The following is a 26,792-nucleotide window of genomic DNA, read 5'->3' on the forward strand; positions in this document are numbered from 1 at the left end:
GTGGACAAGTGTAAATCAGAGGTCTCCGTGGGGTTCCTCCCCTCAGGGCTTGGGAAAAATCCGTGGGAAATGAGGAGAAAAAATTACAGAAGTCAGAGGGTTGGAGGACAACAAGAGAACGTGGCCTCATATGGGCTCATGGAGGCTGGAGGGGCAAGCATGGGGCTTGCATGAATCTTCAGCAGATGTTAGGGCAGTTAGCTTGGTGTGTCTGTGGGATTCCTAGCAGTGGGAGTTGTCGGTGTGTCTCTGACTTTTTTGGGATTCTTTTCCTCCTACTGGGTTGCCCTGTACAGTCTTGATATGAGGGCTTTTGCCTTGTCTTATTGTACCTTGTTTTGTTGTTTTCGGTTGTTGTCTCCTGGAGGCCTGCTCCTTTCTAAAGGGAAATGGCGGGGGAATGGATCTAAAGAAGAGGGAAGATGGGGAGAAAGTGGGGAGGAGTAGAAGAAGGAGAAACTGTTTGGGATGAACACCTATACATACATACACAAGGAAAAAGAGTTAGAGTTTGGAGCCTTTTGGATTTGTGGTCCAGGATACTCAACCTTTCTGTAGTATTAGCTAACCACCTCATTTCTAGTTTGTATAAAGCTGCTTGACTCGGTTATCACTAACCGAGGTCAAAACATCAAAAGTAACAACCCAAACCACCACCACCATAATAATAATAATAAAACAACTCCACTACTATTGTTAATGAGCTATTATGCACCATCTGCCAACTAAACTGCTTATTCACTCTTGGAAACTATGTGTGATGTGGATGCAGTTATCTGTCCTTATAGATGAGGAAACTGAAACTCACGAAAGACGAGACCAACCTTGGCACCCGCTCTGAGAAGCCATTTTCAAAGAACAAAGCCCCAAGTAATGCATCAGTCATCACAGTTAGCCTCTAGAATTCTCTGTGGGGTAACAGGGTGAAAAAAAGAAAAATCTGGACTTTCACCCACCACTCCCCAAATCTCAGTTCCTCAGAGCTACCCAGCTTCTACACAAGGGGCCAAAGGTTCATACTGGTGACTATCTACATCCATGTATTTCACAACCCAGAATATCTCAACATTCTCGCTTCATTTTGCTTCCCCTGGCTTCCTTGCGGGGCAGGAGTGAGTTTTGTTCTGCAACCCGGAGGCGCTGTCGTATCTTGTCATTACTTTCTTCCCTGACTCAACCAAGAAAGAAATGAAAATTAAAATCCTTTCAGGTACCAAGAGAGGGAAAGGACTGAAGAAGAAGGAAGCATGGACTCTGGTGCCTGGAGTTGGAGAACTTGAGCTCAGATGCTGATGGGAAGCCAAAGCTGGGCCATAAGATTTAGAAAGCTATGTTAGGGAGACCATACCACAAACCCGGCAAGAGCCACAGTGCTTCCAGCTCAGTCCCAGGAGCGTGTGCCTAGGTCAGGATATAAGAGGGAATGCTGGTCCTCTGCATTGCATGACAGTACCTCTGAGGTTCAAAGCCATGGCTTCTACTCACCAAGGCATTCATTTTCCTTCAGAAAAACTTCACGGTCTTGCAAAGACATCACAGGAACCACCCAAACATCAGAGCTGAATGAGGCCTTTGGAGCCATATTGTTTGACAAATGTGGAAAACAGGGTTCAAGCAGTAAAGAGACAACAGTGTCCCAGAGTTAGTCAGTGGCAGAGCTAGAAAAAGAATCCAGGTTGTCTGACTTTTGGGCCAGGGCAGCTTCCTTGGTGACACAGAGTGCCACACTCCCATCTCCCCAACCCCACTACCAACCCCCAGCATCAGGTTGGGTAGCTTGGTTGGTTGAATTTTTAGACAGGGTCTCACTATATAGCCCTGATTGGCTGGTACTCAAGTAGAGTAGATGAGCCTAAAACTCACAGAGAGCCGCCTGTCTCTGCCTTCCAAGTCCTGGGACTGAAAGGCCTGCACAGCCATATCCGGCCCCAGAGACTTCTCTTACCTCGTATGCCATCACCGACTTACTCTGAGAACATTATTTCTCTCTAATACCTTTGGGGATTCTCCTTAAGCAGTATACAAGAAGCATACAAGCAATACACTGTTAGCGACCCACTTAAAAACCACCAATCTCAGTAATTGCTCCTAGTGGCACTTTAGCCGACCAAGAAGAGACATCACCCCAAGTTCCGACCCCAGAACTGAAAACAAAGACAGTCTCAAGGAAAATGCCAATTTCCCACTCTTCTGTGTGAACCCCTCACATACAAACGACCCCACTGCCCCAAAGACCAATAAAATTTCCTGGAATCAGCACAGGAATTCTGAGTAAAACATACAGCCCTCCACCCCTCCCCTCCCCACCCTACACACACACACACACACACACACACACACAAACACACACCACACAGAGCAATGAAATCACTTTAGCAACTTCTTCTCGGTAACAAGCTCATTAAAAAGCAATTCTGCCATCTCTCCATAAAGCACGCGCCAGAGAACAATGCAAAAGAGGAGATGCCAATTAATTATAGAATGATCACATCTAATGAACTCTGAAACCCTCCTGCTGTTGGTGACTTTGATAAAGAAATCAGGGATGCTGGGGAAAGGGTGAACAGGGACACCCTGGCTACCTAGTTTAACTGTGAATGCTTTGACATGTACCCCTTCAACTTCTAATGCTGATCAAACCTGCAGAGACACAGTGACAAAACAACGACAAATGCCCGAGTAGACAGGGCCTGAGGAATGTCTGTGAGTCACACCCAGAGCCCCTTTCCAGCAGCCTGAGAACTGCCTGGTTCTCTGTTGGGGTTGGCCTTGCTTCGGAAACTAGCTCTCCTCAGCCAGGCATGTCCTGTACTAGGACTTCCTAAGAGCTTAGGTGAGTCATACTACTTCCCTAGCCAGCCCTCCTGCCTCCCTGTGCCATCCTAGCGAGCAAGAAGGTAACTTCTTACAGGAGAAGCCCATCCCACCACAAGGGGAACACCCAAGAGAGGAAGAAAAGACCTGCGGCCAACTTGTACCACTACCTGTGTGAGTCCTCTGGTGGGCCTTTAAGTGGGAGCTTTTTGTATAAACTTTCCGGCACCCGTTAAACTGACAGCGATGGACCCTCTTCTTGTTTTCAGGGCATGTGTCAGCCCCTACCCCTCCTTGTTCACTGTCGCTCTGTCCACTCTTAACTGCTCCAGCTGGTGTCACGGCTGTTGCCGCCGCCACCCCTCCCACCTTCACTGAGCTGAGGGAAGCCTTCTTGGCCACCAGTTTCAACGTCACCGTGCCATCCACGGCTGAGAGAGTCTGTGAGGTTTTGACCAGATGGCGGCTGAGCTCAGGGGACGAGGGGGGCGTTAATGAGGTCACTGCGTTGAGCTGGGCCTGGTTGACCGCTGTGTAGCTGTCTAGAGAAGAGCTGGTTGGTTGGAGGCTGAGGCAGGTCTCAGATAGCAACTTGTCCCGAGAGAGCAAGATGTCCACTGCGGAGCTCTTCTCGCAGATGGTGGCTTCCACTGGGAGCAGCAGGGGGTCTAAGCGCCGGAAGCTTTCCTCAATGCACGGGGGAGGAGAGGCGTGGAGGAAGCAGTCCAAGTCCTCGCCAAAGGTCTCCGAGATCCGCCGGGGTTCTGTCTGGAGGTAGCGTTCCAACTCAAGGCATGTCTGCAGGAGAAGGAAGGAGAAAAGTAACCATCAGAGGCAAAGGACACCAGGAGGCCATGCACAGATTGGCAGGTAAACGGAAAAGGACAGAGATGGCCAATGTCTGAGATGCTCTTGCCCATGGGTCTGATGTCTTGTTATTTACTCTTTGAGTACTTCTGAAGTATTCAGCAGAGCCCCATGGAATGACTTGAACCACTGTAGTAGACAGAGAACCAGAAGGACTGTCTCACACCTGCAAAATCCACAGAACCTCAACACCTAAATCACGATCTCTTTCCCTTCCATCCATTGAGCAGGTAAGATGCACTAAGTCTTCCTAGGATTTTCCATGGAGGCAAGATGCAAATAGAAGCCAAGACCGTTCATGGCCCCATTTCAATGTTCAAAGCAGACTTGAACAAGTCACAAAACTAAGCCAACTTTACAACTTGATCTGCACAGAAAACCATGTCTAATCAAAGAGGTACCTTCGGAAGCCATCAGGCTAGAGCCAGCACCGCCTTGAGCCTGGATTTCACAAACACAAGGAATGGCTATCACTCTGCAGAATGCCTATTATAACATCTTTGAGACATAAGACAAATCCCCTATTGTCCATATGGTACACATAACAAATGCAATTGCTCTCCACTGTGTGGCAAGGGGCATGGCTCTCACTACGATTGCTTAGCACCTCTGACTCCATTCTAAGTTCAAAGGCAGCAATGAAGACCTATGAAAGGTGACAGGTATGTTTAATCCCAGGACTCAGGAAATCAGAGGCAGGCAGACCCCTCTGCCAGCCTGGCCTATGTAGTGGGAAAGATAGAAGATTATAATGAACAGCATACATTTTTTTCACCTGATAAATGGAGAGGAACCAAAAAGGTTTAATTTTAACAATAAAATCTTCAACCAAGGCTCTCCTAAGTCCTTGAAAGGTAGTAAGGACTTAGGCAAAAATAAGTTTCAATTCCAGAGTTCTTGTCAATTTTACTACTCCAGAAGCTTACATAAATGACATTGCTAACTTGCACACCCAGCTCACTTTCACTCGCTTCTAAAGGCTTGAAAAGAGAAATGCTAACGGAAATTCAAAATCTGACTAACACGATTTCCTGCCTCCATGATGCTGCTAATCAACCAGTGTTCTGGCTATAAGAAGTTTTTCTGTTCAGAGCATATTCTAATGGCATGCCTAGTTATGTTGTGTCTGTCAAGGATTTTATTTTGGTAACATAAGCCAACCAGTTTTTAGTCAGACTTCAGGTAAAACTTTGCATTTCTGAATAAGAACCAGATTCATAACAACAACAAAATATCAGTCTTGAGCTTCACATCTGGCGTTTAATGCCATGAGCTAATGAATGGTTTCCATGTTTATTCTGTCATGCTCATTATTTTATAGCTGTTTCAGTAGAGGAATCCATCATTACTGGGGGCAAGCAAAAGGTATGTCCAGATATTTGGAGATTTTTCCAGATCTCTATTACTGCTTCCTGATTTCAATTCTTTGTGAGCAAATAATAGACTTCAGAGGTATCAAGCCTTTTGAGTTTCCTGAGGTTTACATTGCAGCCTTAGAGTATGCCTCATCTCGCTGAGGTAGGCGGTTTTAGGAACGACCACTAAAACATGGCACAATCAGAGGTTTTCGTGCCCTTTCTCCCAAAGAGGAGAACCCGAGCTTTGAGAGGCGGACATGTTCCGGCTGAAAGTCAGCTGAGTCATGGGTTATTGGATGTCCTTGGGGTCGTTCCCTGTCTCCTGGGCAAGGATTAATGGCACATTCCTAGATGCTGTTTTGTCTGTGGATGGATCTTTACTATGTCCAGTCTATGTCTATAGTTTTCAATTCAAAGATGTGCAAGAAATGGGTTGGTAGGAGGCTCAGATCCCTTCATATTGTAAGTTCTGAGGGGCTGGAAGATTTTAAACACATTTAGATGCTGTTATAGAAGTATTTAAAAAACAGCCTCCCCAGTATGCCAGGCTTTGCCTCCCAGGGGTCTTTGTGCTAGAAACATGGACATATAGCAGCCTCTAAAATCTGGGCTGCTTCAGAAAGGCTGAATTTCTGAAGGATAATTTGTAGGATATTTTCCATGAGTGTCTATCAGGAGGTGCAGAATTCCCCAGACAGTCACTATAGAGGTTTTTTTTTTTTTTTTATTTTTGTCTTGAGAAATCTATTACCTGTAATCTCTGTTAAAAATAAAGTTTAGATACAAGACCTATTTTTAGCAGGATGAGGAGTAGTTTAAAGAACTTCCTGTCAAGAGTATAGAAACTAAAATGCTACAGGTAAAAAGAACATGTTAAGTTCATATACAAGAAAAAAAGAGTTCATTTACAATACTATTTGTAACTACCAGTAAGACTGTTTTAACCAATGCCTTCAATGTTTTATTTGAAATTAGCCTCTGCTATATGCTCATGGATTTTAATGTTATCAGTTCTATATATCCATACGGGTATTTACAGAAATAAATGTGTATATTACGTAGAAGTATACACACTGTTAACCCTAACTCGGTCTAGAAAAGCTTAAAGATGAAGATATCCAGTAGCAATGGCACAGAACCTCATTTCCTAAATATGATTTTCCATCAAAGGGAGGCAGAGCTCACTGGAAAAAATACCAGTTTCATGGACTGGGACAAAACTGTAAGCTAAGCCTAAAAGATCCTGTGGTCCCAGAAAATAAGGAACTGTAAGGGATTGCTTATAAGGGAAGCACGGTGCAGCAAAGACTTTGTGCTGTCAACTTAAAGAGGCCTCCAGTGGCTAAATCTGCACAATGAGGGAAACTTTTGATCATGATAATGGAATGTAACGCATCATATAAAATAAAACCTTATACACCTATAAATAATGACTAAATAAATAAATGGAGGGGAAAGAATCAGTTTTTCCTTACATTAAATTATAATTTATAGGGAGAAAGGTTGATAGTAATTTAAAAAACACAACCCTGAAGCCAAATGCAGTGACCTCTAATTCCAGCACTCAGGGAGGCTGAGACAGGTGGATTGCTGTGAGTTCAAGGCCAGCCTGGTCTACAAAGAGAGTCCAGGACAGCCAAGGCTACACAGAGAAACCCTGTCTCGAAAAACAAACAAACAAAAATCAACCATGAGACAAACAACAAAGCAATAATGACAGCAAGTAAGACTAATTAATGAGGACTCAAGAGTCAAAAATATAAGAAACAAGGTATTTGTCCTCTCAAAGTATCTCCCAACCAGATGTTAAATCCAGAGACAAAAATAGTAACTTCATGGTGAGGAAAGAAAACAGATACCACCTGAACCACTGATCACAGTTAACATACCAGTGACAACTCATCTTGGTGATGTGCACCCTCTGTATGATTATGTTCAAAGAGGTATTACATTAGTCTGTTCTATTCCTGCCAAAGATGCATAAACTCAATCTAATCACGAGAAGACATCAGACAAACCGAAGTAGAATCCATTACACAAAACAACTGGATAGTTACAAATGTCAAGGTCATAAACTGTAGAGCGAGGTTGAGAAGCTGTCACAGATTAGAAGAGACAGTATGATATGGCATTTAAATACAATGGATCTTAGACCAATAAAATACTGGAAAAAATGCAATTCAAATATATAAATTAGCTGATGGTATTTTTTTCCAATGATAATTTCCTGATGATGATAATAATACTATATTGAAGGGAGAATGAAACAGAGCAAATATCAGCAAGCTAGTAATTTCTCCAGGCTATAAATTTGAATAGAGTTCAGATGCTTCTCTCTATTCTAATGACACTCCAGCCACCAAACTCCAAGTATGGGTCAGCAGATGTCAATTTAATGACACAAATTATGCCTGTCCGCTATCTCACCTTGGTGATAGAGGCTTCTCCGAGCTGACCTATCAGCACAACTTAAGCCCTGATCCGTTGCATCAGCCTGACTCCTGAAGAAATCATTCCTTTCGGGAAAGGGAACGAATGTTCAAGTGCTAAATGATTCTCTTACGTATTCATGAGTCACAGATGAGCCTCGTGAAGACTGTGATATCCCAACCCTGAGACTCATGGCTTCTCTGCCTGGTCTCCTAGTAAATATTACCTAAAACTGGCTCTGAAACGATCACCCTAAAAGCTCCTTTAATAACTCGCTTCATGCTTTCACAGGCCTCCTGCTTGTTGAAACAAGCTTGTTAAAGGTAATAATCCAAGACCTGGCTTTTAAAAAAGAAAGAAAGAAAATGCGCTGGTGAAATGGTTCCATGGGTGAAGGTGCCTACTGCCATCCCTGATGATCTGAGTGTGATTCCTAGAACCCAATGTTGTGGAGAGAGTGAACTGATCTCCACATGGGCACTCTGAACTCCTTCTGTCTGTCTGTCTGTCTGTCTCTGTCTCTCTGTCTCTGTCTCTGTCTCTGTCTCTCTCTCTCTCTCTCTCTCACACACACACACATACACACACTCTCATACACACAAATAAATCAATGGTTAAAAGTATTTTAAAAAGGAAATACTTCAAGCCTGTTACTGCCATACCCTCTAATTCTCTGACAAGTTCCAGAAACCAAAGTTGAAGGGGAAAAGCAAAATTCCAGTCCTGTAGCATATAAGCCCATCAAAATCCCCCTCCCACTGTCAGTTAACAGTCATTGTCACGGGTTCAAGAGAAATGAAAAACACTTGGTTATATGATGCCAAAGTCACCAAGTAGCTTTTGTTCAACCCTTGCCTACTGCATCATAAACTACACCCCAACCTACCAATCCAGAGAGTAAACTATTAGCATCTCCCCTAAATGCCTCCTTCCCGGGTTTCTTTCACTCATTTTTTTTTGCCTATTTACTTTCCCTCAAGTCCATATACTTGAAGCGATCTTTCACCTCCACTCCCCCTAAGCATTCTTCACTCAGATTTCAGCATGGAGTCTATCTCCCACAGGAAGCCTGGTCTACAAAACACGGTGCTGAGAAAATGTACTGATTGCCAAATGTTGAAAGACACTCCTCCCCAGGCCTGGGCAATGAAACATATCTGCTAAATGAATCTAGGTGCAGAAAGACTAGCGGGATGTCTGGGTGCTTAAGATTATAATCTTAAAAGCACAAAGTACACACTCTAGCCTAGGCTCCTTGGGTCCACCCCCTTAGATACCTTTTAGGACATAAAAACTTTTAATTTTTATTTTGATTCTCAATTTGAACACGAGACAAAGCCACAGGTATAACATTTCTGCTACTACTTAATAACAATGGCATGACAAGTAGTCAGGAATCTTTGGATCTATGTGTATTCAAGTTAGAAAGTTAAAAAAAAAACCAAAGGAAAAGAAATTACATTTTTCTAATGATTTTTTTTCTGGAATAATGCAAAGTCAAAGAAATAAACAGCCAGCAGTCAATACCTAATTTGCTAATCAATCAATGGTCATTTGTGGTCCTTTTGCCAGTTGTCCTTCATCACAGTCATCCCGCTTGTCTCACACAAAAGGGTCAAGAGCTAAGCCTACACACAGATAAGACAATTTTAAGAAAGACATAGATGCCAAAACACAGAGAAACCCAGCCTTCCACTTTTTGAAACATGCAAACTCATGCTTCCTCTAAGATCAGACCTTGACCTGCTGCTGCTGTTGATGACGCCAATGAGTGTGATGACGATGCTCTTGGCAAGGAAGGGGTAAACTTCTGTTCCAAGCAAGACTGTTCACCCAGGTAATTACACACAGGTGAACTGCACTTGGCTGCCCATGGGAACCTCTTTCTGCCAATTATTATGTGTGGTTTTGCCACGTGCTATTAACCACAGGGCCACAGTCCCCAAAGAGTCTCACAGAGAGAAAGAAGGCACCAACCTCTTGCTTTCTCCTGGGAGGGAGGGGCCTAAAGCTCACTTGTGTGTGTGTGTGCTTTGAAATCTTCAGACACCTCCCAGAATGGGAAATTCAGCTACTGAGAGGAAGGGAAAATGGGGTCCTTTTCTGTGGGCATTTCCTAAAATATTCTTCCCAGAGACTTAATGATTAGACTTAGACTTTTTAATCAAAAAAGAAAGATTCCTCCAACTCCTGAAATCAACAAGAAGATTTATAAAGATTGACATGGATGGGAACGTCATGTTTGTTTGTTTGTTTGTTTGTTTTTCTTCCTTCCTCTTCAAAGAGTGATAGGCTCAAAGATGCTGACATATTTCCACTCTTTTAAAATTAGGTCAGAGTTAAAAGATGGGAAAGGAACCAGAGAGATTTGGTACCATTTTTCTCTCTGGTTAGATGAACAGAGCCACTATTGACAAAGCCAGGAAGCCTGTGGGAGAACCTCAATTTCCAAGCACTAGACTCATTGCCTCAACATTTTAAAATGGGTTGAGGAAGAACAGTCACATTGAACATGCTTCAGAACAGAACGAGCACATGAACCATTGTTCAATCCACTTCCTACAGCTTCAAAAAAAGTCAGTCCTAAGAGAGTTTTAACCTTTTCTTGATTTTTTTTTTTAGCACTAGCACATTAGGGTAGAAAGTTGGAAAAGAATGGATTCTGTCTAGAAAATTCACCTAAGCAATAATACAGTATGAGTAAAAATCTCTTACTGCATGTTTTAGCTATTAGGTTTAAAAAAAAGAAACACACACACACACACACACACACACACACACACACACACCAGTAGCACAGCCCATAGGTACAATAGTCTTACACATTGCTGTCAGAACTGCTGAACGCCACAAAACGTTCAAGGTACTATAGCCAATGCAAGATCGCATTCCTCCTGACTCTTTCTCACATCAACTGGTTGCTAGAGCTGAAACAAAATTAAACATCTCCCTCCGGTAATTTGTAAATTCTGAGAGACAGTGCTATGAAAGTTAACTCAATCCTAAACAAACATGAAAGTTAGAAAACGTGTATCAAATCCCCATCAGTGCCCCTCCTCCCCAAGTCATTTCTAACATACAAAGAAAATATTTGTTTGTATATTTTTCCCTGGGGAAGCCAGGAAGGAAGGAGAGATTAAAGGCCTGGGAAGAGGATGGTGACTTCGAAATGACTTTCCCTGAATCCAGGATGTACAGCATCCTCAAATACTGCTTTGATCCTCCAAGGGATCTTTAGTTGCAACTCATAAAGCGAATCCTACAAACCGCTCTGGTCTAAATTAGACACTAAAGTCATGCAACCTGGGCAAAGCCAAGCTTTGGGTTCCAGAAGGAAGAAGACTCCAGGTCTCCCTCCTTCTCCAACTAGGAAGGCCTGTCCTTTGTTACCATCAGTTCTTAAGTTAATAGTATCAACTAGGCAGGAGATGGCCCAGGCACAAACAGACTCCCTAAACTTGCTTCTTTCTTGGTTTTCTGCGTGCTACTTCCCAGGACCTATCAAACTGAAGTCCACGGGTCTGCGTGAGGGTTAGCCCTCAGAAAGGTTAGCCCTCAGAAAGGTTGCTGAACAAAACCGCCCTGAACAAAACCCAAGTTCCAACTCTGGAGTGATTACAATACTACTGCACACAAATCCACAGATAGACAAGATACTTTGTCTCCTCTATCCATCTCTTCCAACCAAGCTACCTTTTAAGATTAAACGGGTGAAAAGACTATTCGCTACTTAGTAGCCCCAAACTAAGCTTCAGTTGATGTCTCAATTTTAGTCATCATCACATTCTCATGGACAAAATAAAATTCATGCCTAAAGAATCAAAGGAAACTGCTCTATATTCTGCTGTCAAGAGCAATGGACCATATCCAAAAGTTAAACAAGACGACTCCCTAAGGCAGCGGTTCTCAACCTTCCTAAGGCTGTGGTCCTTTACCACAGTTCCTCGTGTTGTTGTGACCCCAACCACAAAGCTGTTTCATTGCTACTTCACAACTGTAATTCTGCTACTGCTGCAACTGTAATGTCATATCTGATATGTAAATATCCGATAGGCAGGATATCAGATACGCGACCCCAAAGGAATCACAACCCACAGGTTGACGATCCTAAAGGAGACATCTACCGTAACAGCCGGTGACAATGCTAAGCAGTTCCTGTCCAGGAAGGAGCCCACCGATCTAAGGGAAAAGCCTCTTTTCTGAGAGATGGCGTCCCAAGAACAACAATGAGCCTGACGGGTTTTCAGCTTCACCATTAATTTTCCATAAAGAGCAGTTTTCTTGACGAGCGCTTGTGTCGGGCAGGGTCTGATGCTTCAGAAACCTGTAATTATTCTTGGCTCCCCACCCCCCACAGCCTCTGCACCTGTGTCGGTTCAAGGCACCAGCTGGCCCCGTCTTGCCTCCTGCCTCTTAAGAGAGGGGAGGGAGGGGGCATCATTGAAAATCCAAACTCATGCTACTCACTTCCTCCAAAATGCAAAAACAAAACAAAAAAAATTTTAAACTCGCCAATCCCAATTCCCTTCCCCCCAACGTGCCTTGCCAAAAGAAACAAATAAACATTAATTGGCTGGAGAGCTCTCATTCAAACTAAAATTACTGAAAAACACAGTTAACGGGGAAAGGTCTGACAACGGGTTATTAATCCTGTTTTACAGCTCACTCTTACACACCCCACCCGTTCTTATTAACCTTGTACACACACTCACACACTCTCCACAAACTCCCCAGGCCCCTGTACTCTGAGTAGCCAGGATGGGAAGATGCCGAAACAATGACATCATCTCCCCTTCCTCTCCCATATCACTGCTCAGCCTGACTCAGGCTATTGGGATGATTATTTATTTATTTATTTATTTAGGACACTCATTTCACTGACTCTCTACTAGAACACTGTTATGGCCTCAGTTGGGTTAATTAAATATTGCCATTTCCCTACCTTCCACACCACACACACACACACACACACACACACACACACAAACACACACAATGACTTCTTTGACACAAAGCACCATTGCACATATGTACAGTGCTCTCTCCCTCTCCCAGCTTGAATTTCCTGAGAAGAACGGGTTCAAATCCCACTGGGGCCCTCAGTGGCAGATGCAATCAAGTTGCTGACAGTCACCAAGGGCACTTTCAAAACACAGCTTCCAGGAACCTCTGGTGCGGAATGTTACAGACAGCGCAGGGTACAGGAGGAGCGCTGTGCTCCTCGGACCACGGGAAATGGAAGCCAAGGGCACAAAGAGAGCAAGCCCTGAGATGCTTTTCTTGAGCGACGGTTGTGATTTTTGTGTAATTGTATGCCCGTGGAATCGATCCCCTAAAATATTTAAGATGGCCACATGACGGAGCGACCTTAGCCTCTCCGAGCTCACTGTTCTCATTTGCTGTTAGAACAGACTGAACTTCTGAAGTACGCACAGTCTGAGGGGCTCACATGCCTTGAAATAGAAATGGCAAGATGAAAGCGAGACCCACGCGTGGGGAGCCAGGCCAGAAGCAGAAGATAAGACTCGCTGTCAATAGGGGTGTGAAGGGAAGGGGGCTGAAGAAGCTAGCCTTTGGCATGAGAAGTGCCTATGAACAGGAGCCTCAATACCTGTGACACTCGGCAACCCTGGTTTACAGAATGCTACGGTCTGTGTGTCCTGCCTGCTCACGGCTACTGGCTTCATCCCTACCTAAAACGCACACGTAGCTTGAGTGAAGCTCCCTCGAAGACATCTGGACCCATTTCTGACTTGTGACCTGCTTCATGCATTTGTTCAATGAGTGAATGGGTGATTGGGTGAGTGAATGAATGAATGAATGAATGAATGAAGCAACCCTGGATTCAATCGAAAAGCCATCAGTGACAGCAATTCTGGGGAGAAAGGACCCCAGGTTGAAAAATCTTCGCTGAAAAAAAAAAAAAACAAAAAACAAAAAACAAAAAACACACACACAAGAGATGGGGTGGCTGTCCCTGTTTGAATTCTCTGTGAAGCTTTAACTACAAGCATCATGTCTATTTCAGGGCTTTTGAGGATAAACTAACGTGTTTACAGTATAGAACAAATCTGATATTCTAAGCTGGGAGGAAATTTTGTTTCGTGTGGTAGCCCTAGAATGTGTGCCTGAGTGGAAGAAAAAATCCATTTTCTTGAGCCACAGAACTGCCTCCTTCTCTAGTCTCTAGAAAAGACCAGGAGCAGCAGTGTGGACAAATGGACACCATACTCGTCTTGTCGGCCTAAACCCCATCGGTAAAAAGAACTCCAGCCTGAGAATCCCGTTTGGTGTTAGTTTCTTTTTTTTTCTTTATAATGAATTATTTTTTTTAATTTTTCATCAATTACACTTTATTCATTCTGCATCCCCCCATAAGCCCCTCCCTCCTCCCCTCCCGATCCCACCTTCCTTCCTCCCTCTGCATGCATGCCACTCCCCAAGTCCACTGATAGGGGAGGTTCTCCTCTCCTTTCTGATCTTAGTCTATCAGTTCACATCAAAAGTGGCTGCATTGTCCTCTACTATGGCCTGGTAAGGCTGCTCCCTCCCCCACAGGGGGAGGTGATCAAAGAGCAGGCCAATCAGATTATGTCAGAGGCAGTCCCTCTTCACATTACTATGTAACCCAATTGGACTCTGAACTGCCCTGGGCTACATCTGTGCAGGGGTTCTGGGTTATCTCTATGAATAGTCCTTGGTTGGAGTATGAGTCTACACCTCACCAGTGCCTCAGCTTTCCTCAAGTAGCAGTTCACTTGCTTCTCTGCAAAACATGTAAACCATGTGTTCAAAGGCTCTTTCTGTTCAGGCTTCTGCTGGCAAATCACCAAGAGCCTGCCATCCCCTTACTTCTTTACTATGGCCCCTGCTGACCTTCCTTCTTCCCCCTCTCTTTTTCTCACTCATTATACTCCTTACCCAGACACATCACTCAAGGACCAAACACCTCTCCAAGCCTTCCTACCAGTACCTGCCCTCCTACTCCCCGAAATGTGGGCCCCTTGGTTTCTACACATGAACACAGTTTTAATCTACCATGTTTCCTTCCATTCATTGTTACCTACACAGGTAACCAAGAGGTCAGCACTCCCTTGACCTGCCACAACAAACCAGCCAGAAATACCCATTTCCATACTACTTTGTTTTACTTGCATTTTAGTGTTTACAAAGTCCTGGACTGATCTTAACTCTTGGTTTTCATGTTGAACTGTCTGTCTTTTCCTACAGAGAAAAGCAGTTTCAGGGAATAGAGACTGTAAAGTAACAACAAATGCCCATCACCCAGCAAAATGCGTTTTAAAAGTCTCTCCAAAATATTCTAGCTGAATGAAGAAATCAAGGTACATCTCAACTGGGAGTTTTAGGTAACACTTGAGGTGATCTCTCGAGCCAGAAAATCCATCCAAAAATGCTGTCGTATCTATTTGGAAAGATCGCTCTTTTCACCTAGAAGGTACCTGCTGCTGATTCACACTCCTCAAACTGGAGGGAAAAGAGTCTCTTCTGAAGACAAAGAAACCTCCTTGGCTGCTCAAACTTTGCCTATTCCAGACAGATGCAAACAACCACCTGTTTCTTCTCAGCGGTCCAGATTGCATCATGTACTTCAAGAGTCACTCAGATGAACAAAACCCACCCCTCTCAGCACCTGCATGATGGGTGCCTATTATCCATTGCCCTGGGGGAACGGAATAATGACACAGAGGCTCAACTAAATTTCACTCTATACCATTTATTGCCATTTCTGCCGCCTCTAATGGATGTCCATGACAAAGACAACTCTGGTCACTGATCTCCAAAGCATGAAGCTCAGAACAATCTGGCCTCAAGGATTAGCAGCCATGCAACCACCAAGCCTTAAGTAAGAAGCCCTCCCATGGAAAAGTCCACTCAAACCTGGATGCCTCCAGGAACCCCTGTTTTCTGCCATTCAGAGTCCTTCCCTGGGTGTCGTCCTTCAAAATCCTTTAGCTGGCCCATTTGTCTTTTCCATAATTTCCAAACACAGAAGTACTTCCTTCCCTTCTGTTCCCTTTAGGAGTTTTACATAAAAAGGTATCTCTACTGAGAGGTATTATTTATTTCAGGTCATTATTTCATAGGTATGGGCTCTCAAACACTGGAAGTAAGCCAAAATTCAATTAACAGGAGATGGTGTTTGAACCGGCATGGGCTGAAGGTGAAAATACTGAATAGTGTCTATACAGGATTCCCTTGAATGTGTGTGTATGTGTTTGCACGCATAAAACTGACAGCAAGCGTATATTCTTTTTCATGTATTCCGGATGCCTCTTCCTAAAGCTGGCATTGTTCTGAGTCACAAAACCCTTCCCTTTCTAATTCATTATGTTAGGCACTAGGACTCTTTCATGGGCTGCCTGGGAAAAGATAAAAGAAAAACAAAGAAATGATTTTCCATCAGGTAAGGAAGAGTAAAATTGTGTCTGGCCCATTTCTGAACCACTCAAAGATGGCGCAGGTTTCAAATGAACAATTCAACCCAACTTGACAGGAAGACTCAGCTCCTGAGACCCTGAAGGTTGGATTGCAGTCACTCTGGCACCTCACGTAACCTTAGGTGGCTTGACTGATAACAGATGACATGCACTCTCAAGCACACCAGACTCTCACTGAAGAAGAGGCACTAATTTGAATCATCACCACTGTCCGTTCTCCCCCTTTGTTCCTGTCTGAACCAATTTCCATAGAGTTTCAGAGAAATCATCAGCCCATGCAAAGGGGAACTCCCAAAGGAATGGGAACTACATTAGCTGTGTGAGGGAGAAAATCTAATTTCCAATCCAGTTTGCTTTGTTGTTTCAACCTCCAAGGAAGGTTGCTACGTATGCACAGCCCAAATTAAGTTTTAAAACATTACCATGATAAAAAATTAATAATAAAAAAACTCCCATGAGGGGGAACGGTACAAAGCCCTTCATACGATGAAGGTCAGTGCCTCTGGAATTTGTGGGTGGTCTGAACCTTGAGGTCTCAATCATTTCAGCCAATAAACTACTTAAGAATGTGCATAACCACTGAAGCCATTGCACAGGACACTTACCACTTCCCGTGCACTAAGTCTTAGTCAAAGGCCGCATTCACGTAAGAATTCTTAAATTACTTTGTTGACACACCTCACAGAAACGTATTCTAATGGTCCAAATTATGGATTTCTTTTTGGTATGATAAGATAAGCCAGTGTGATTTCCTAGTGCCCTACTTACTGGAATAAAGCTCATGGCAAGACACCAGGGTGACTACATCATTAATTAACCTGAACCACATACCGGAACATCACTGCTAATAAAACTCGCCTATAAAGAAAACATGTTTTCTCTACTGAGAATCCTGGAATGTGGGCCCCAGCAGAGACATTGCCTTAATTAGGGGGAATTTTGATGTTTTGTATGAATGTCTATCATTGCCGCAAGTTCGGTCATATTTGGTTTGATCTTCAATGACTTCAGTTCTTCCTTGCCTGTGACTTATTTTCTTGAAAAACAAAAAATGACATCTGCACTCTCAGCGTTTGTTAATGTCCCCATTACCAGAAGAGTCAACTTATGTTTAAAGGAGGCTATCTACAGAGTTCTTAAAAGCACACTGCAAGCTGACAACCCGGGATTTTCTGATTGAGAAGTCTACAGAAACCTTCCATTTCGCCCTAAAACAAGCTGACAGACAAGGAACAAAGTCATAACTAGAGCAGAGGAGAGGAAAGGACTCTCCAAATCCATCCATATGAAATGAATGACGTGACTTCTTCAAACAGAATTAATGTTATGAAACCCATCTAAAAATGCTTATCAGTATTTTTCATAGTCTCACACACCTGGGAATCCCCTTGTGAAGCCCTATAGGCTACAAGGACAAAAATTCCAATTTCTAGGGAACCTGATCTAGGAAGAAAATTGGTGTTTCCACAGTTACACTGCCAAGTCTCCAATAAAACCAAAAATAAAAATCAAAAGTTTTCTGGAAAATAACAATGAGGTTCAACAATTCTGGTCCAACCCTCAACTTTTGCTCAAGGATCTCAGCACAGTCTGAAACTTCAACACATGATCATCCCTTGGAAAGTTTTATGGAATAAAAACTCCTGCTGAGAGAATGGGATCTTCCAAATCAGAAAAACCAGATACCAAACTTCATCCCATGTACTTTTAACTATATTTTTCTGCCATTTCTGATAAATCTGAGATGGGCGGTCTTGGTTCAGAAGACATCCCGCTACTATGAGATTTCTCAGTCTTCTATGGTCATTCCATATTTTGGTGAAACCACTGACAAGCAAATATGATTTATCATTCTAATCTCTAAACTTCCAATAAAAAATAAAAAAAATGCAATAAAAAAAATGAAACTAGTGTAATTTTTTTAGACTGTGGCTAGAAAAAACTTGCATAGCATACTAATGGCCTCATTCTTTATTGATCAGTGCCAAATATATATGGACTAAAATGTATAATAAAGAACAGATTCGAGCCTCCTAGACAACATTTAAAAAAAATTCCTGATTTAAAAAATTTATATATATATATGTATATATTTACTAACGACACCCAACATTTTTCTCCACATTGCCTTGTGAAATAGTGGTTCTTTGTTTGCTTTTTCCTTTTCTTTCTCTCTTTTTTACACATTTAGTGTGTGTGTGTGTGAGTGCATGTTGTGTATGAGAGAGAAAGAGCACCGTGGCAGATACGTGCAGGTCCAACATCTAGAAGCTGGTTCTGCCATGTGGCCCTAGGGACTGAACTCAGTACACCAAGCTTAGCAACAAGCTCCTTTACTCACTGAGCCTTCTCACTGGCCCTCTTGGCTCATTTTTACCACCAGTATTACTAATCACTCATCCATTTTGTTCAAGAATCCAACAGAAAAATGCAGCTAGAAAAAAGAAACACAGGAAAACAGCGGTAAGAGGAGAGGCGGCTGGAAAGATGGCTCAGTAGTTGAGAGAGCTTGTTGCTTCTCTACTGAACCTGAGTTCTGTCCCAACCACCCACCTTCTGTGGCTCCCAACTACCTGTAAGTCCAGCTCCAGAGTATCTGATGCCCACATCTGGTCTCCTTGGGCATCCCAATACACACACACACACTCATACACACATGTAACCGTTTTTAAAAAGGGAGGGGTGCTGGAGAAATGGCTCATCAGAGTGCACATTGCCCTTTCAGAGCACACACATTTTTTCCCCCAGCAGCCAGATCCTCTGAGGGCACTTAAACCCAAGTGTGCAAACATACCCCTGCACAGATACACATGGCTACCAATAAACAAAAATAATAAAAAATAAAGCTTTAAAAAATAATTCAATGAAATAAAGAGGAGGAGGAGAAATGGGAGCGATGGAAAACAGAACAGCAAGCCTCTCCCTTTGGTACAAAAATCCTAGCCACCAACGTGAAGATCCCTCAGACATTTGGCTTTGCTTCCTACCTGGAATGTAAACACTAATTTGAAAGCATCTTGTCGGTAAGCAGCTGGTGGTAACAGACTAAATGGGAAAAGGACAGTGTAGATGAAGCTGAGTGTGGCTCAGACATGAATGGTGGCAGATCATCTTTGTTACTATCTTCGGGGAAACAGACAACTAGACTGTTCTAAATAGCAAGGTCTTTCAACTTTGGGACCTTTTTTAAGCATGCAAAATCAAAGGCAAAATGGTGGAAAGAATGCAGCCCAAAGCCAAGAGAACTTTTACCAGATCCCTTTACTTAATTAACTGTGTGTCCTTCAGTGATTCACCTTGTCCTAATTCATGAGTTTCTTTACCAAGAAACTAAAGGTGTTAATAAAACGGACTAGCTAGATACAATCCTTTTCAATACCATGAAAATCTTCTGGCTGTAAATATAATAAACTTCTTATGGCCAAATCTTGCCTGTCTGTAAGAAGCTAGGCACAAAGGATATAGGATTTACTAGTCTGATCCCTCTCCATATAAAAGTGCCATGTTTCCAGGAATCTCAATGATAGACTTGAAACTACGGTGTCTACCCCATTTCACAGACAAAGTCCAACCCTTACACTGTGCCGGACAATATTATTTCTGTAGATAGCTGCCTGTAGGCATTAAATCCTCTTCTTGATAAATCATAGTTTTCAAATACAAACAGGGGCCAAGGAAAAATTAGATATATTAGTGAAAGGAGTAAGACAGTAGGGAGGGGTAGGAACTCTGGCAAACCGGGATTTCATACACCATCGAAAAGAAAGAGACTACATAGTTTGAGTTCACTGGTATCATGAAGGGAAATGAAAGCCCAATGTCGACCCCCCCCCCTTCATAAAGAAACTTCAGTTCAAGAAGGTTAACTGAAATCTGCTGACTGCTTAAACTATTAAAACTTAGGGTGTAATGAGGCCTCCATCTGAGAAGAAAGGAAAAGAATAAAACCCAGTCACATCTGTGCTGTTCTTTCCTGCTGTGGACTTTGGCTCTTAAGGACAGCTACCAAGCAGGACGACCTGAACCACTCTCCCATCTTCTGAGGAAATACCCTTTTGGAGGAGAGAGCCACTGAAGGGAACACTGAACAAGCAGCACTCACTGAATGTTGGGTTCTCTTTAGGGCTCCTATTCAACATGCCTGCTTGCACTCTTGCGAAGACTCTCAGCGTAGGACTGCAAACTATGGAGATGGTAGCACGGAGTGTGAGGCGAGCCCCTTGACAGCCCTGAAGCTTTAAACTTCTTTGGGGCTAAGCACAGTGCCTGGCGCATTAGTATGCTGTTCAGTAAAATAACGTTTATATGAAAACATTTTTATATTTAATTAAAAATCATTTATGGACCAGATGACCACATTTCAACATAGTTTCCTGGTATTCTATATACCTTTTACATTTTATTAATTATTATTATTATTATTTTTTTACAATTTCAGACATATACGCTTTGCGAACGGACAACTCGGACCTGTCACTTCCCTACTATCCTTGCCTACCCTTCCTCCTCCCCCACAGACCTCCCTCACTCTCCCGTCCATGTTTTGTCTTGTGAACCACTGAGAGACCAAAAGATAAAGTAGCAGCTATTGTTAAGGCCTAAAGTAGGTGCGGTAAAGAAGTTTAGTAATGCCCTGAGGGGAGAGCTACCTCACTGCATTCTTTCCCCACCCACAAGAGATACAGTTGCTAGGAAACTGGACCCTCCCCCTAGGGAGGGACACCTGGTCATGGTCAATGGTCTGGGAAACTTTCTATAGCCAATCGATTCAAAATGTAGCAACTTGACCAATAGATGCTTGCCAGGCAGGAATTGCCCCTGCCTTGGGCATGCTGGGAGGGACCAGAATCTATATATCATCCAACTAACCTGGGGACAGCACGCTCAGCTCCCACCACTTCGGCGGTGGGTGTTGTGAGCCCAAGCTGCAGCTTGTAATTTACAATAAAAAGACCCTCACGTGTTTTGCAACGGAGTCGATTCCTGTAGATCTTTTGGGGGCTCTCGAACTGGGTATAACACCACCATGATTAACTAGAGCCACCTGTGTCTGCGGGTTTGGCGCTCTCTCTTGCAGCCTGGGGGACTCAGCAGAGGGTTCACAACTAAAGCCGTAATTAATTCCCTTTCAACCAAATGGAAACCTTTTAAGATTTCTTTTTAGCCGAGCCACGTTTGTTTCTCATTGCGTGTTCTTCTGTGAGGTGACCAACACCCCCTGATATAGCACTGGCCAACAGGGTAACGACTGAAGAGAAAGAAGACTCTGGTAGGACGGTAGGCTGTGTCCATCTGAATTGTGGGTATTTGAGAGGCAGGGAATTCTATCTATTACTGCTCTGAAATTAATTCAATACTCACGCCCTGAATTTCTACTTTCTATAAGGCACTGATGGAGGGAGACTTTGGGGATCCTGGAGCTTAGTGCCTTCCTGTAAGTTGCCCATGGAATATTATACTGGCATTTCTAAGCCAATGGTGGCAGCCAACAGCACCTCTCCTGCTTCTGGATAGCCACCCAGGTCCAGCCAGGATCTCTTGCTGTAGAGCTGGGGCTGGGTTTGTGTTTAGAAATGCAAACAATAGGAGGTGACCCAGCACATGTGTAATTAGTAGCTGGGATGGAGTCATTGCTAGGGCAACACAGAAAGGGAACCAATGCATTGTTCCTAGAGAGGTCAGTGAATGTAGAGTGACAAAGTCACATTCCACGTAGACCTTGACGAGTGAAAGAGCTTTTGCAAAGTGAAGGACAGGACAATGACATTCTTGAAGGACAAGCCACAGGAATGAGGGCATGGACGCATCAAGGCCACACTGCGTATTTGGGAAAAGATGCCACACCTAGGGAGTCTGACCCACATGTCACATGATCAGGGAGAGCAAGAAAAGTACCAGCAAGGCCCAGAAATGGCCTGGGGCATTCAGTTTCAGGTCATGTGGCTAGCTAGTTTCCTCTGCTTCAGCTTTCCTGTAGGGGGAGGGTGCTGAAAGGCTCTGGCTGCTTCTCTAGATACACAACAATTCAGGGAAGTGGTATTTCTGAAGCTACATGCTTTCACAGTCTTCTCGGGCATGGTTCTTCCCGATTTATACCCACAACATAAAGCACACTCACAACAAATACAAAACAGAATCAAAACACAGTAAGAACTCAATATAGATGTACCCCTTACTCCCCAAAAGCTTTCTTTTTTTTTTAAGTTCCTAAATTAAACACAGCCCTCAATAAGCTAAAGTTTCACGACCAAACAACTGTCAGGGAGCCACTGACTTGTTCATGAGGTTTCAAATAAACAGAGAAAGATTGTGTGTGTGTGTGTGTGTGTGTGTGTGTGTGTGCATGCTTGTGTGTGTGGGTGGTGGTGTTGAAATTAGATCATGAGAATAACTTGACACTACACAAAGATTTTTCTTACAATGAAACACTTTCCTTCAAAAACCCTCAAAAAAAGTTGTATCAAAAAATCCAACCAAAGGTTCACGGCCTGAGCGTGTTTTTCTCTTTTGTAACCTCTACTGTGGATGTTTTTCTGGCTTTCTAAGCAAAGAGGAAACCTCTCCCATTCCTGTAGGCTGCAGTTCCTGACCCAACTGTGGCAGCCAATGGCACTCAAGGCTCCCAGAGGCCCTTCCTCAGATGTAAGGTGGCAGTCCAGGTCCAGCTAGGGTACCTGGTTATGGAGCTAGTACTCTGCTTGCTATATCTCGGGTTCAATGCTGGCCACCTAGGAAGAGCCAGGCTCCCTCATTCAGGATAAAGTGTTCAGGCATGTCTGACCTTTGAAAATCCAGCTCCAGCCTGCAGTTTCCAGACTGAAAATAAAAGTCCCAGGACTGGAGTGGGCTGGAAGCAGCTAACTGCATGCTCCAGGCCCAGCCCCCATACATTTCTCCCGTGACTGCAGCCGGCAAAATCAATACAGCAGCATTATGGACTCTGCAATATCATGAGAGAGGGCTTCACTACTGCCTAAGTGGAGAGAAGGTGGGGGAAAGGCTGGCAGATGCAAGAGAGGATGCTATCTGCCCATCTTTACCTATCAATGTCAGGGAGGCAGCAACCCTGAAGGAGGGAACCCAGTGTTCCCTTAGAAGCAAAATTCCCGTGGTCCAAGTCTTGTCACGGTGCACCAAAAAGAGCTACACCAGGCAAAGTCGAGATGGCAAAGAGCTAGTATCTGGTCGCTTCTTGAAATGCCAAGGAGGGAGAGGTCATGTCAGGGGCCTAAAGCAAGAGTTTGATGTCCATCACATGGCATGGCATCCCTTTACCTTAGTCATACATTTTTAAAGTAGTAGACAGTCCCTAGTTTTCCATTTGGATTTCTTGAGTCACCTTCAAGCACCAAAATGTTTTGTTTTGTGTTTTTCCCAGGACAAAAGGCGCAGGAGATACTGTTAAGCCTGCACCAAGATGCTGGCACCTCCATCCTCGAGTCACTTCCACTTTGCTTAGGGCTCTGTCCCCAGCAGTCACTGTTCTCTGCGTTTGGTCTCATGGCTCAATCCAAATGCCTTCACCACGAGATCAAAATCACCCTCAAAGCTCGTAATACCCAGTGAAATGATTTCCCCTGATTTCTGCCTTCATGGGAAAGTACGTGATGTCTTCTGACACCACACCTTGGTAATGCTGGTGACTGCCTGCAAATTGCCAACTGTTGCTACAGGTAAACAAAGCAAGTTTTTGGATACATTATTAATCCCCACATCCAAGCAAGTGCCTCGTTCCTATGAAGTCACAGCCTCCTTCAGCTTCTCAGATTCTAGCTTTTGATTCTAAGTAGAAGTTTAAGTTCCCTATTGTAAATCAGACGTGAGTTCAGTCTATTTGCTGTTAAGGAAACACCACGCTCACCAGAAAGGGCCAAGCAGAATCAGACACGCGCAGCTTGCTCTACTTACGAACACTATTCACATCTGTCAACAGAGTACAATGGCATCTCGCTAATCAGGCCTCCAGCAGAACTCCAGGACTAGAATATTTACTATCATTTACATTCAGAAACAAGCTGCCACCATGATGGCCATGCCACCTGCTGCTTCTGTATTTACGCTTTGTTGGTGAGGCTAAGTAACATATCATTAAGGTCTCTTCCTATGTGACATGGCTTACTCAGTCACATAGGGACACCTAATAACTTTTCCTTTTCTTCATTCTTCCTTCCCCTACACAAAGGAAGAAAAAAAAATCTTTAAACAATACATTGATTGAAGGCTAAGAACACTCAACTCTAGAATATGGGAGGCTAATTTTTAGAAGAAACTCTACATCAGACATTAAAATCTACTCAAACACTTTATCTTAATTGGAGTGATATTTTTATATAATCTTCCAGCCTCTTTAAATAATTTCTAGATTGTTTCTAATGTTCTTTACAGTGTAAATGCTTTGGAACTAGCCACTAAACCACGTTGTTTAGGAATGGAAACAGAAGAGAAAAAGAAGGATGTGTGTACATTCTCAGTCACAGACACCACTTCCTAAAAAGTTCTGACCCATTGTTGAAATGGATACAAACAGCCATCATACAGAGAATATGGAGGGTGACAACATCTTTGTTTAGAAACATGCATCTAAATACAGAGAAAGGGAATTACACAAGCTAAAGAGACTCAAAATAATGAAGCACAGATGTTCAAGAGTTCCAAGAATTATCAAATAACTGTTCCATTTTAAATCCGTTCTGAGTAGTAACTATAAACTTGTGGGGAAAGTTCTGGAATATCAGTTTTAGGAAGACGAGTAGGAAAGTTCCTTGGCTGTGTCAGATGTGTCTGTGAACACCGTCCACCCTTGGCAGCCCATTCTTTTCCTTCTGTGCCAATGGTACTCCACTCTTCCATAGTTATTCTCTTCTCTTCTTGTTCCACCTCTACACGCTAGGCTCCATGGATCACCACAGACAGTGCCCCTTTGGTTCACCAGAGTATCCTCAAGATAAAGCACAGAACTTAGCCCTACCACTGAAGAAAGAGAAGGAAGACTAAAGGGAGGGAGGAATTAAGAGAAGGAATGAGAGAAAAGAAAAAGAATGGGAAACCTGGATCAGAGCCCCCCCCCTTGTCAAGCATCCATTGGTTTGCAATGGATGAGTATGATCACGCTCATGTCTTCATCCACTGTTGGCAGATAAGGGACTCTTCCAACAAGGCCCGCTGACTTCAGGGCTAGGAATAACTGCTCTGATGTACAGTGGAAAAAAAAAAAAAACAGGCAAGAAGCAAGCGGGCAAGTAACGGGGAGGGAGGCCAGGGTTTCTGGTGTTCTTGTTGCTCTATGAATACTCCCCACCCAGGAAATACTCCTCTCATTTTCCCTCCAACTTTTTTTTTCTTTTAGGCAAAGCTATTCCCTAAATCATTCCCTTTAACTCCCTCCATTCTGCTACTCTATCAAACACTGGAGGAAATATCCCCTCAAGCCCTTCCCCTAAGCAAAGCGAATGTCTGTTGGCACTGCTACCTACTTTCCTTCTCTCCTCCAAATGCTCTTTGCTTTCCTGAACCTTCCATTCATGTCCTCTGGAAAGTTTTGTCTTATTTTAGTCTCCATACTCTTGTGGGAGGTCTTTCTCTTGACCTATGATTCCATGAGACCTTTACTGACATAAGGAAATTATTTCAAGGTACCCTGGAAACTCAACTTGCCAGAATTCCTTTTACTCCCTTCAGCCACTGCTGCCCAAGAGAAATGAAAAAAGAAAGAGGAAATAAGTCAAAGAACAGCCCATCTCCCTACTCACCCTCTACCTCTCCCTGGAGTTCACCCCTCTCACAGCCCAAGACACAGTGGCTCTGAACCCCAGGTAGCACAGGGACATCTGCCCACTGGTGGCTCAACCCAGGGCAAGATGTGGTTAGAGATAAGGATGTTAGACAGAGACAGCTCCCACTGGGGCTGTGTGCAGCTTGATCAATACCAAAGCTGGTGTCTGACTTCCACCTGTCTGGATCCTGCGTCTTCTCGATGAAGGCAATAAGAAGAGGAAAGGTCCATGTATTGCCCCTGCTGAAAAAGCAGCAATGGCTATTACAGGGCTCTCTTACTAGTCCAAATTACTAAACCTCCTAAGAACCTTGCTATCATTTAAGACTTTAAACACACACCTCCACAGCATAAGGTTACCGTGTAATTCAAATGCTGATTTCTGTACCCACTTCTCCCCATATGTGGTTACAATCCTCGTTCTGAGAATGTCCTGTCTCAGTGTTGTGTAAATACTGCTCCCCAACTGTCCCATGGTGTGCCAATAAGGCAGCTTACACCCAATTACAGAGCAGGGGAGAGAATAGGGCTGGACTTTTTGCCAGCCAGGGGAGGAGATTCAGCCAGGAGATTTGGCCTGGCAGATGTCCAGGAGGGACTAGGAAAGAGAGCTCAGCAAGAAAAGCTACAAAATGCAAGTTATCTCCGGATGTATACCGGGAGAAGGCCCAATTAGCTTAGCGGCTTAAGAACAGAGTAATAACTGATCAGTTAGTGTGCTGTGAAGCTTATTATTAAACAAATATAAGAGAGTCTCAATTATTTGTGTGCTAGCCAGGTTAGGAGAGAAACTGAGAAACAGTTCTACAAAAATAACTGTTAATACATGCATGCACATGTGCACGTGCACACACACGCATGCACACACGCATGCACAGTCTGTCACTGTATTGGGCTGCTCTTTAAAAACTTAAAAGTAATGTTCACACAGGAGAGTCAAGCACATTTAAGCAGAGCAGAAAATTATAAAGAGTCAAAGTTTCCCTTTCCTTAGTCCCTCTTATACACCTTCCCCTTCCCCAAACTGCCAATAAGGGTTCCCCTACGGTTTTAATTAAAATTTTACGAACATTGGCATTCACAACAGATATT

General features: G+C 43.5%; 1 protein-coding gene across 2 annotated transcripts in view; it reads right to left on the reverse strand.

The window, feature by feature from the left end:
• Positions 1 to 26,792, reverse strand: part of Klf7 (KLF transcription factor 7) — a 91,939-nt gene that overhangs the window by 45,881 nt on the left and 19,266 nt on the right. The window contains exon 2 of one of the 2 annotated variants that reach the window (XM_060368490.1): positions 2,985 to 3,612. In XM_060368490.1, coding sequence (XP_060224473.1) covers positions 2,985 to 3,612 — 628 coding nt within the window. Of the gene's footprint in view, positions 1 to 2,981; positions 3,613 to 26,792 lie in introns of both variants that reach the window. The other variant, XM_021642023.2, reaches the window with a different exon arrangement.

The sequence above is a fragment of the Meriones unguiculatus genome, chromosome 15 (assembly GCF_030254825.1).
Source record: "Meriones unguiculatus strain TT.TT164.6M chromosome 15, Bangor_MerUng_6.1, whole genome shotgun sequence".
Taxonomy (NCBI): Eukaryota; Metazoa; Chordata; class Mammalia; order Rodentia; family Muridae; genus Meriones; species Meriones unguiculatus.